Below are 12,110 nucleotides of genomic sequence, written 5' to 3'. Positions count from 1 at the left end.
GTTACCACGATGTAACCAAATATCAACCAGAATATACTGCAGTAATTTACCATAGAGAGCGATGTGTAATGAATTTGGTAGCTTAGTCTCAGTTTCCAACTTCAGATGGTGAAGATTAAATGTTAAGGGTGTTACTGTAAATGTAACATGAACATGGTTGATGAACATGTAAGATGAATATGGTTGATTTTCTAATTTTACCACATGGTTTACTTCAGAAGAAAATAAGCATTAATAATAGTTCTGTAACTCAGTAAACAGTCACAAAAAATCAATACAACTCACTTCTTTGTTTATGTGGAAGATATTTAGTTTGGGTTGCAAGTATCGGAATAATAATATGAACCTCCTGGTAGAATACCACAACTAAATTTCTGAAAAGCCACTTGGTTAATCTCAGTGTTGAATCTAGCTGTTTTAAATTACCAAAATACATAACAACAGTCTTAATGACAATACAGATGCACAGTGCCAAAGAAAGCTAGAAATAGTGTCCAAAACGATGAGCTAAGAGCCAGCCCAGTGACAAACATACATATGGCTGTTTACAAGGAATGGAGGAGTTTAGGAATGCAAATGCCTGCGGTCTCCAGAATGTTCCAGAGGATTGAATTATGAGGATTTACAAAGTCTGGATGAGAGCAATACTGCTCCTGTAGATGGTAGGCCCTTAAATGGAGGCATCCATCAATTCATGGTAGAATTTAGAGATATCTTTGGTCAGAATATATTCCATTGGCCTCATAATGTACATCAACAAATTAATACTGTATGGATGTCATTTCAAAGCCTCCTAAAGACGAAGAGGCATTATTAACACGATTAGAGCACAGATGGTTCAAACTGTATGCAGATATTCAAACTTGCTTTTTTGCATTATAGCTGCTTTTTTTTTTTTGCTGTTGAACTGTAATGAATTGTCTCATAATCTATTCCATCTTCTTGCCATTAGCAGGCTTTGAATGTTCACAAATAGGAGCAAAGAACTCATTTTCCAGAGGTTTAATCACACAAAGAGCAAATGCCTAATTCTCTAAATGAAATGGTCTGTGATCACTGAAGCAGAGATTTAATATATCACGGCAAATTAGGTAGATTTTAATAAATTACTTATCTCTCTGAATACTTTACATATGCTTATGAAGAAACAGTCTGTTTGCAAACAGTGAAAACCCACAGCCTATAAAATCCTTTGAAGAAAATGACAAATAAAGTAAATTAAAAAATGAAATGCATTATATCCTAGTTCTCCAGAGACAATCCTTTTGCTGCATTGATTCACAGCTCCATTAAAAATATCAATTAAATCTTTCATTGAGATTGGTTAAAAGCTAGAAAATTAACTTTCCAAGCTCCTTTCTAGCCACTGGTTATCCAGATACAAGGATCATTGTATGTGTTTGATGTAAGTTTTAAAAGTGATCAAAAAACCACTTGCCTGTCCCTACAGCTCAAACTAAGCGGAACAGAATCTGATTGATTCTTTTATATTTTCTTTCTGTGCTTTGATAGCTGTTGGTTGAAACTGTAAATCTCTTTTACTGTATATGAAAATTGAGTCCACCCTCCCCCTCCTTCAAATCATGGTAATCATAAACAACTACTTATAATGTTAGTAGAAGGGCAAAAGTTATTTTTAAAAAAGCTTGCAGTAATTTAATAAGTCTTGCGACTAGCCTCATTCTTTATATTTAATTGATAGAAACTGCACGCATCAAAGAAAACGCATACTGAGATTTAATGTGCATAAAATGGATATTAGCATTTTAAAGAGGCAGATTAACACATTAATCCAAGTAATTTTCATATATTGCTTCTAATAAAATCTTCACAGTATAAAATTCTTAATGAGGCTAATCACAGGCATTGCATTTAGTGGGGTGATTAGGGATAACATAAAAGTATTTTTAATCAGTTTTCTAAGGCTTAAGCTTTTTTATTAAAAATTAAAAATTCAACTTGCATTTTTATTACTGTTTTATGTAAGAAAAAATGTTGAAAATGCAAATAAAGCACATCATTCAATCATGTAGGTATTAATTATTTACAAGACGTTGTCCATTGTGGAGGGAGTCTTAGCCTTAGGGGGAAATATAAAAACAAACAGACTGAAAAGTATACAAAACTTTACAACTATAAATCAAGCATCCTTTTCATATAAATTATACATTAAATATACTGTAGTAATTACAAAAATCTCATCTTCGAAGAGCTATCAAGCATGTATTTACAGTGGGAGAAGAAGCATCTGTAGGCACACTTTTCTTTCATGCCTCCTAGTCATCTTTGTGTTCCTCATAGACTGAGCGCAGAGCATGGAGGGCCTCCACTGTTACTTTGAGCTTTCCAATTACTGCACTATCATCTTGTGAATCGAAAACTAGAAAGAAAACATCAGACAACAATATTAGCAATTTAATGTAGTTTTTGTGTTACAATAATTTCACTTTCACATTTGGGAAGATTAAAAGGCACCCATACAAGGTTAAAAAAAATAGCTGTCAGTTCTAGTGCTCAATCCTGCAAGATGCTGAGTACTATCCACCCAACTGAAGTGAGGGGGAGGAGATGGTGTTCAGCACCTTACAGGATTGAGACCTTCCAACAGTAGGATGGAGGAATACTTTAAATTCCACCTCAATAATGATTGGTGCAAGGTTTAATTTTCAAGCTAAGAAAGCAGAATTTATTATATACCTTCCCAAATTGTTTCTTCATTTTTCATAGTAAATAAATATCACACGAGGAAATGTATACATTTAGGGTTTGATCCTGCTCTTGCTGAAGTCAATGACTGTGTTGCCATCAATTTCAGTAGCAGTAGAATCAGACCCTTGTTATCTATGCATTAGTACACAAGCAGATGAAGTGTGAATTGTCTAGGTTATAGCCAGCTGTGTGCATGATTGGGGCTTGAATTGTGCAGTTAAGATATTAATATACAGATGACAAGTTGATGTTGTCTGGGTGAAGCACAATATGATTTTGACTCCAGGCTTCTTGCATGCTGTAGACAAGTGTAGACAAAGACATTATTCCCCCTTACCTGGTGAACCGTGTCCAGATAACACATTTTTAAAACATTGACATCTTTGTCTTTACTGGGTGCTTAAATGGTGTTTAAAAACTTGACATTTAGCCAACACACTTTAAAAGAGAGGTATAGGACCAGCAGGAAAATGTCCTGACCCATGTGGTAGGCGGAGACCACCTTCAGGGGGAACGAAGGATGTGGGCGAAGCTGGATCTTATTCTTATGGAACACCATGTATGGGGGCTTGGAGGTCAGGGTCCTGAGTTCCGAGACCCGCCTAGCCGACGTGATCGCTACCAGGAAGGCTACCCTTCCACAAAAGGTGCGACCAGGAGCACGTAGCTAGTGGCTCAAATGGGGGGGCCGTCAGTTGGGCAAGCACCAAGTTCACGTCCCAGGTGGGACAGGGGGCCTAACGTATGGGAAGAGACAATCCTTAAGGAATCGGCCAGTCATGGCATGGAAGAATACCATGTGCCCCTGCACCAGTGGGTGGAAGGCCGATAGGGCCGCCAAGTGCACCCTGACGGACGAGGGTGCCAGGCCCTGTGCTCTAAGGTGAAGGAGGAACTGAGGGTGGGGGGGAGCACGTGGCACCCCTTATACCGTGCCATGGAGGCGCCACTCCAGGGATCGCTGGGGCGCTCCCCTACGGGTACTGCTAAGGGAAAAACTTCCGACACCGGTGCACGTGGAGAGCACACACACCTATTGTGGAATAGACATGAGCAATCACTCAAAAAAGAACCAACATTTGGCCCTTTGACACCACAGAAATGCTATAATTGCCTACAATGGATAGATAGCTATTTGTAGTAGGATATTATTGACAAAAATGTTGAATATAAAATTAATAAGTTCAGAGGCTTTATTAGCATTTAAAGAAATACTCTGCTTGTACAAAAGATAAAAATATACTAGTGAGTAATTAGGCCTACCAGTCTCAGGTTTTGTAAACTGATTAATCTAATAACACTTTACTAGTAATACTGTTCAGATTTTTTCCAAACCAGGGACTGTGTAACTCTTAGTTAGAAGATAATACTAATTATATTAAGTTCTTTAAGTTTTAGGCAATACTATTTCTTTTCAGGAATAAGTTGTATGTGCAGATGAATTGTGACAATTTATTAAAGTGATGCTGTATGGTTCAATATTATAACAATTAAATAATTAAGTATGAAACCTCTCAGAGCAGAGAAGAAAAACTCTAGTAAAATTTTGAAATGAACGGATGTCAAAATTTAAAACTAAGAACTCTGCTAAACTTACCATCAATATCTTGCTCAATTATGTCTTTTTCTTTCTGAAAAATCTCCGTTAGACTGACGTAAGCAAAGCCAATGTCTTCACACTCAAGATCTTGTTCATCTTCTGGAGGGTCACTAACCACTGTAAATCGTATGCTGAGAAAAAAACAAAAATTCTCACTCTTTAAATGATCCATAACACCCAAGCACTTGGGGACTAAATTCAGACAATAAAACAAACAAATATAAAGGCAGAGCATATCTAGAAATTCCCAATTTAGCATATAAAACAACTCTTGATCAGTGGTTCTCAACCAGGGGTACACGTACCCCAGGGGGTATGCAGAGGTATTCCAGGGGTACATCAACTCATCTAGATATTTGCCTAGTTTTACAACAGGTTACATAAAAAGCATTAGCAAACTCAGTACAAACTAAAATTTCATACGACTTGGTTATATTGCTCTATAAATTATAGACTGAAATGGAAGTATAATATTTATATTCCAATTTATTTATTTTATAATCATATGTTAAAAATGAGAAAGTAAGCAATTTTTCAGTAATAGTGTGCTGAGACACTTTTGTATTTTTATGTCTGATTTTGTAAGCAAGTAGTTTTTAAGTGAGGTGAAACTTGGGATATCCAAGATAAAACAGACTCCTGAAAGGGGTACAGTTGTCTGGAAAGGTTGAAAGCTACTGCTTTTAATTAGTGCTTCTCAACACTTTCCATAGCAGGACTTAATTTTTCATAGCACATCATTCAGGTACACCTCCACTGCCTTCCCAGCTGGCTGAAATATGCCTCTCCTCCTCCAATTAGCAATATGGGAAGTACTGGTCATTTGTGACCCCGAGTTGAGATCCCCTGTTTTAGATTAAATACATTTTTTCATAAGGTGACACCCAATTGTTGTTCACATGGTAATATATTAAGAGAGGCAGAATTGTCTACAGGACTGAACATAGCTCTCAGAGCCAGGAACTTCTAAATTCTTAGCTCATATCGTTCAATCACTTCACCATTTTATAAATTAGGAAACTGAGGTACAGAAGTGATTATTCCCATATAACTCTCAGAGCTTTTTATGAGCACTCATGTATGTATAATGCTTTGAAAATGTAAATCACTATGGAGCTTTTTACTGTGATGACCTTTATTTGCAATTTGTTTGAAATGGCAAATAAACTTTGTCTTCGGGTGGAGGGGGAACCTGGAATAATCAATTTCCATGTTATGTTTTTAATCTTAGCTGGCATATGTATCCTTCAGGCTAAAAATGATTCATTAAATATCATCAGAATTTTGCTGGTTAAATCTTTCTGGACTACAGAAAGCCATCAAGCAGAAGATCTGCTGCTTTACTTCAGTGTTATACCACATAATAAACTTTAGCCACACAACAAAATGCAAAGGTCACTCATTCTCTTGGCATTATACTGAATCATGATAAATAGATGGTAGAGATACAGGGGCTGGGCAAACCAAATAATAAATCAGCCATATAGCAGAAATACTAGCCATATTCAGTGAAGCAGTAAATCAACTGCAAAATATTCAGCTGTAAGATATTTGGGAATTTCATCTGTAATAGTTACTAGAAGAGAATATTCTAGCTAAGAAAACCACCACCATTTCTTGTTCCAAAACAACAACAAAAGTTAGAATCCAAAGCCTGCTGCCCCAGAATAACATCTTTGTAATGGAGTGTTATGTATTTGGTGTTCAAAGCTGGATAATAACTAAATCCAGCAGTCATGTATAAATACACAGCAAGTGCATCTCCATATGTATTTCCGGCATTCATTAATTTGAGTCCTTCGTTAGTTACCACAGTCAGTAAAGAGTGATTCTTGTCTTAATCAATAATGCTATGATAATTTCATAAGGTACAAAGACACTTATTACAATTTAAATAGAAGAAAATCAGTTCTGATCTTCTCTTTACCTGTCCTCATGCTGTTGCAGCTGCATGCACTCAATGCCTGATACATACCTGCCAAACGTTTTGCCTATTCAGTTGCCTTTTGCTGTGCCCTACCCAGGGCCGGCTCTAGGTTTTTTGCCGCCCCGAGAAAAAAAACCCCTCAGAGCGCAACTGCCGAAGCAGGAAAAAAAAAAAAGAAAAAGGGGGGGGGGGGGGGAGGGTGGCCGGAGTGCCGCCCCTGGAATTGTGCTGCCCATGTGCTTGGTTTGCTGGTGCCTAGAGCCGGTACTGGCCCTACCTCCCCATCCCTGTCCTTTTGCCATGTCCTGTTATTAACATCCATAAAAGAAAAAAAAATCTTAATTTCCCTTTTTCTCCTCTGCTCTTATGCTGCTGCCCTCATTCCCCTGCCAAATATAGTTAATATTTTATCCCCATTACTGTGTACCCACTGTATGTTTAAAAAAAAATCTAAAGATAGTGTATTTGGTAAGACCTCTGAACACAATTATTATCTAATCCAAATAAGGGAATACTTGCCCATCCCTAATGTCTAAGCCCAACAGCTATACAAAATATTTGCATATCTTCTGCGAACTTAAATTTCAGTCACTGCATCCAAGTATTACTTTCCTTCTAAACATATAATTGTAGTGTTCTGTTGGAGCTGACTTCAATTAGTGGCTTGTGCAGTGGCCAAAAACACTGGGACTGACCAAATGACAGGAATTCAGAGCTAACTACTCTTTTGATATATCTTGGCAATGTTGTTTAAACCATGAATCCTTGTAAACTTTACCACGTAAAATTTTGTTCAATAACCATGATCCAAAATGAGAAAATCAAGTTATACAAAATCCAGGCCTATTAGAGATGATACCTTAACAGTATTAGTAACCACTGCAACATGCTTTTATAGTGTTGTATTTTTGTGTTCAGCTGCTATAACTAATAAATATTTAGTTCACTTACTTAAATGCCTGTTTTTAGCTAACAACGAACATAAGAAAATAAGAAAAAGGGGGGGGGGGGAACAAAAAAGAAAAATACCTCAGAAACTACATTAAGAAGGCAGAAGATCTGGCAGATTATGATGGATACAACTCTAAAATCTTTGGCATTGCACTAAGCAACAGGTGCAAATAAATAAAAAAACAAAAAGCAAAAAAGGAAATAATTCTTGGATACAAAAGAGAAGTATCGAACGTCAAAGAAAACTATTTAAACTCTCTAAAAGACAAAGGCGTGTTTGGAATACCGTGCACTTATTCTTAAAAGCACAGAATGCAGCCAAAGTGATTCAGCAACTATGGTTACTCAAAAACTTGGAGAAATCAGTTATGTGATTGGGATGGTGAAGATAGAGGAGGGAATTGTGAACCAGCATAGTCCTTACCTCACTGTGGCACAGAATACACAGTGGCCAAACTCAATCTTTGTAGGGTTCTTTTTTATTGGAAGTTAAAATAGCAAAAACACAATATAGCGATAAGATTTCTTATCCATGTGAGGCTGTTCCTAGTGTTTCCCTCTAGGTCAGGGGTTCTCAAACAGGAGGTCGGGACTCCCCAGGGAGTCACGAGCTGTCAGCCTCCAACCCAAACCCAGCATTTATAATGGTGTTAAATATATAAAAAAGTGATTTTAATTTATAAGGGAGGGTCGCACTCACAGGCTTGCTATGTGAAAGGGGTCACCAGTACAAAAGTTTGAGAACCACTGCTCTAGGTTCTTTCTCACAGACTCTAGTTCCCTCTGCCCAGAGAACCACTCCCTACATTCCCTTTCTGTGGTTTAGTAGGCTAATCTGCAGTACTACCAATGAGTCAGCAGCAACCAGTCAGCATTTCCAGGTAGGGTCCACTACCTGCTAACAGAGTAGGCAAAGACTTTGCCACCTTATCAAAGGTACCATTGAGAAATAATTTATAAAAAATCCAAGGGAATAGAGTGGATACCTAAACAAACCTTGTATGCCAATGGAGGTCAGAGGGATAAAGGAATTCTAAACAGAATTTCTTTAAACAGTGAGTACTCCATATACAGGACTACCATTGGCAGCAAGAGGAAATTAATACATTTTATTATTAATTATTGTTCTGAGACCCAATTCCACAGTGCTAAGCACTATACAAACCTATGAAAAAAGCTAGCTCTTGCCCCAAAGAGCTTACATTCTGCATATAAGACAAGAGACAACAGGTAGAGACAACTTACCGACAAGGGTTTTTGGGGTGTGGGGGTAGTGGGAAGAGAAAAAGGTAACAATGAGACAATTATTGTAAGTGTAATGGACTGTGATCAATGGGTGCCAGCTACTTAACAACGGTTGAGTGATTTGAAGACTTCATGGCAGAGATAGATTTCAATTACAACAAGGAATACAAAAAGTGTACAGTGCTCATTTTATATTATTTTTTATTACAAACATTTGCACTGTAAAAATGATAAACAAAAGAAATAATATTTTTCAATTTACCACAGACAAGTACTGTAGGTGCAATCTCTTTATCATGAAAGTGCAACTTACAAATGTAGTTTACTGGTTACATAACTGCACTCAAAAACAAAACAATGTAAAACTTTAGAGCCTACAAGTCCACTCAGTCCTACTTCTTGTTCAGCCAATCGCTAAGACAAACAAGTTTGTTTACATTTAAGGGAGATAATGCTGCCCACTTCTTAATTACAATGTCACCAGAAAGTGAGAACAGGCATTCGCATGGCACTGTTGTAGCTGGCGTCGTGAGACATTTACATGCCAGATACACTAAAGATTCATATGCCTCTTGGTGATTTGGCCATCATTCCAGAGACATGCTTCCATGCTGATGACGCTTGTTAAAAAAGTAATCCGTTAATTAAATTTATGACTGAACTCGTTGGGGGAGAATTGTATGTCTCCTACTCTGTTTTACCTGCATTCTGCCATATATCTCATGTTATAGTAGTCTCGGATGATGACCCTGCACATGTTGTTCGTTTTAAGAACACTTTCATTGCAAATTTGACAAAACACAAAGAAAATACCAATGTGAACATTCTAAAGATAGCTATAGCACTCGACCCAAGATGTAAGAATCTGAAGTGCCTTCCAAAATCTGAGAGGGAGGAGGTGCAGAGCATGCTTTCAGAAGTCTTAAAAGAGCAACACTTTGATGTGGAAACTACAGAACCTGAACCACTAAAAAAGAACATCAACCTTTTGTTGGTGGCATCTGAGTCAGACGATGAAAATGAAATGCATCAGTCCGCTCTGGATTGTTATCGAGCAGAACCCATCATCAGTATGGACGCATGTCCTCTGGAATGGTTGTTGAAGCATCAAGAGACATATGAATCTTTAGCAAATATTTTGCGACACCGGCTACAACAGTGCCATGCAAACGCCTGTTCTCACTTTCAGGTGACACTGTAAACAAGAAGTAGCATTATCTTCTGCAAATGTAAACAAACTTGTTTGTCTGAGCGACTGGCTGAACAAGAAATAGGACTGAGTGGACTTGCAGGCTCTGAAGTTTTACATTGTTTTGTTTTTGAATGCAGGTTTTTTTTGTACATAATTCTACATTTGTAAGTTCAACTTTCATGATAAAGAGATTGCATTACAGTACTTGTATTAGGTGAATTAAAAAATACTATTTCTTTTGTTTTTTACAGTGCAAATATTTGTAATAAAAAATAAATATAAAGTGAGCCCTGTACACTTTGTATTCTGTGTTGTAATTGAAATCAATATATTTGAAAATGTAGAAAACATCCAAAAATATTTAAATAAATGGTATCCTATTATTGTTTAACAGCGCGATTAATCATGATTAATTTTTTTAATCGCTTGACAGCCCTAGTGTATTTTAATAAATAATAACTGGTGAATTTAATAAAATAAAATCAAAGCAGCGGCAAGTGGAGAGAGGTCATATCTTTTATTGGACCCACTTCTTTTGGTGAAAGAGGCACACTTTCGAGCTTGTCTCTTTCACCAACAGAAGTGGGTCTAATAAAAGATACTGCCTCTCCTATCTTGTCTCTAATATCCTGGAACCAACACGGCTACAACACTGCACACAAAATCAAAATAGATATTCACTTATTTAGCACTTTTATCCATGCTTTCAAAAAGTTTGACAAACATTAATGAAGTAGGGCCTCACAATACTTGTGTAAGGAAGATAAGTAGAAATAGAGGCTCAGAGAGGTTAAGTGACTTTCCCAAGGTTATACAATATGTCTGTGGGGAAAATGCAGGCGACGTGAGTCTTCTGACTGAGTTCTATGGTGTAGTGACAAAGCCTTTTCCTGATAAAAAATGAAGAGTTTTCTGGAGAGAGTTAGTGGGGCCTCATAAGAAGGAAAATTGTGTGGTACTCCACAATTGCTAACCCAAATGTGATTCCAGGAATGGCCCCCATGTCCTCAGATTACCTATTGCTCATATGTTAAATATAGTAAAGCATTCTATTTAGCTGCATATTTTCTTATTGGTTGATAAGTATAAAGTGGCATACGCTGAATGCCAAAAATCACTGCAAGTTTCTGACAATAAAGCCATTTACTTAAGTATAAAACCAAAATGAACCTCAGGAACGAAGTTTTCTACATGAAGAAGTGGAACAGTAGGAAAAATGGAGAACACTTGAGTTAATTTTAAAACATTATTTCCTAACGAACAGCCAGAATATATGTCTTTTGAATATATGAACTGCCGTGTTAAATTGCATTTGTTTACCTGTAAATACAGACCGTCAAAGGAACATGAAGATACAATGTGAAATTTATTATTTTCAGTAGCACTTTAATCAGATTTGGTCACATCACAAAAGTTGGCTTTGCAGCTTATTACCAAATATGTTATATTAAAAATCTATGAAAATATCAATGTCAATGAGATTTAATCCCTGTATTTATACCGTAGATGTGGCTTTAGAGAGTACTTTAACTTTTAAAGTGATCCAGAAGATCAAACACCAATGGCAACAGCATTTGGCTTCCAATACCGTAGAACCTGAGTTACGAACACCAGAGTTACAAACTGACTGGTCAACCACATACTTGGAACCAGAAGTACGCAATCAGGCAGCAGCAGAGACCAAAAAAAAAAAAAAAGCAAACACATTACAGTACTATGTTAAATCTAAACTACTAAAATAATAAAGGGAAAGTTTAAAAGAAAGACACACTGTTCTTTACGAAAATGATAATGGATGAGAGTGGAGATATGCTATTTATCAGACTAATTTCACATGTAAGAATATATTTACCAGGAATGTGTGTGGATCTTCTCATGAAGACCTAAGGATTTCTGAATTTCATCTCTTTTTTACTTCTTTCCATCTCTCGAAGGGCTTTTATTACCGTGATTTTCCTCCCAGAAGAGCAAAACTGGATATGTCTACCATCTTGGCCATATATTTATGGAGGTTCTAATATAGCACCCTATCACTGTAGTATTTAAGTGTCCTTACAATGTCACTTCATCAGTGTTGCATATGATAGGGTAAGATTTGAAAAGCTGCACAAGGTGATCTCTCCCCACCAAAACCTGAATTTGTACTCCCGTCATAGAACTGCATTTATAACAACACCAAAATGTTTTCCCTGACCATGTGCAGCCAATTTTGACTGATATTTATATTCATAATCATTTGATTTCCTAAACTTTAAAGCATTAGTTTAGTTCCTGTTTCAGCTAAAAAAGCCCAGATGTTATTATATAAGGCCTTCTGATAGCAAACGTGTTGAGGAAGCAGCTAAGCCAGTTTTAAAACGAGCAAGGTCCAAAACCAATGGCGTTTGGGGAGGATCATGCCATGGGTTTCCTCTCTCCTAGCGGTCCCATTGTTGGAACAGGACAGGAGACTGGACTAGTAGCAAGCCTCTTGTCCTCATGTTGAG

General features: G+C 37.0%; 1 protein-coding gene across 6 annotated transcripts in view; it reads right to left on the bottom strand.

The window, feature by feature from the left end:
* Positions 1–288: 288 nt before the first annotated feature.
* Positions 289–12,110, bottom strand: part of RPGRIP1L (RPGRIP1 like) — a 128,685-nt gene continuing 116,863 nt past the window's right edge. For all 6 annotated transcript variants that reach the window (XR_010592533.1, XR_010592532.1, XM_065567015.1 and 3 more), the window contains 2 exons: positions 4,307–4,440; positions 289–2,380 (listed from right to left, as the gene is read on the bottom strand). Coding sequence is in view for 4 of the 6 variants with exons in the window: in XM_065567015.1 (XP_065423087.1) it covers positions 2,277–2,380; positions 4,307–4,440 (238 nt within the window). In the remaining 2 variants the exon portion in view is untranslated. The remainder of the gene's footprint in view (positions 2,381–4,306; positions 4,441–12,110) is intronic.

Source organism: Chrysemys picta, chromosome 14 (genome assembly GCF_011386835.1).
Source record: "Chrysemys picta bellii isolate R12L10 chromosome 14, ASM1138683v2, whole genome shotgun sequence".
Taxonomy (NCBI): Eukaryota; Metazoa; Chordata; order Testudines; family Emydidae; genus Chrysemys; species Chrysemys picta.
The sequence above is the reverse complement of the archived record's forward strand: the minus strand, read 5'-3'. Positions and strand labels throughout refer to the sequence as shown.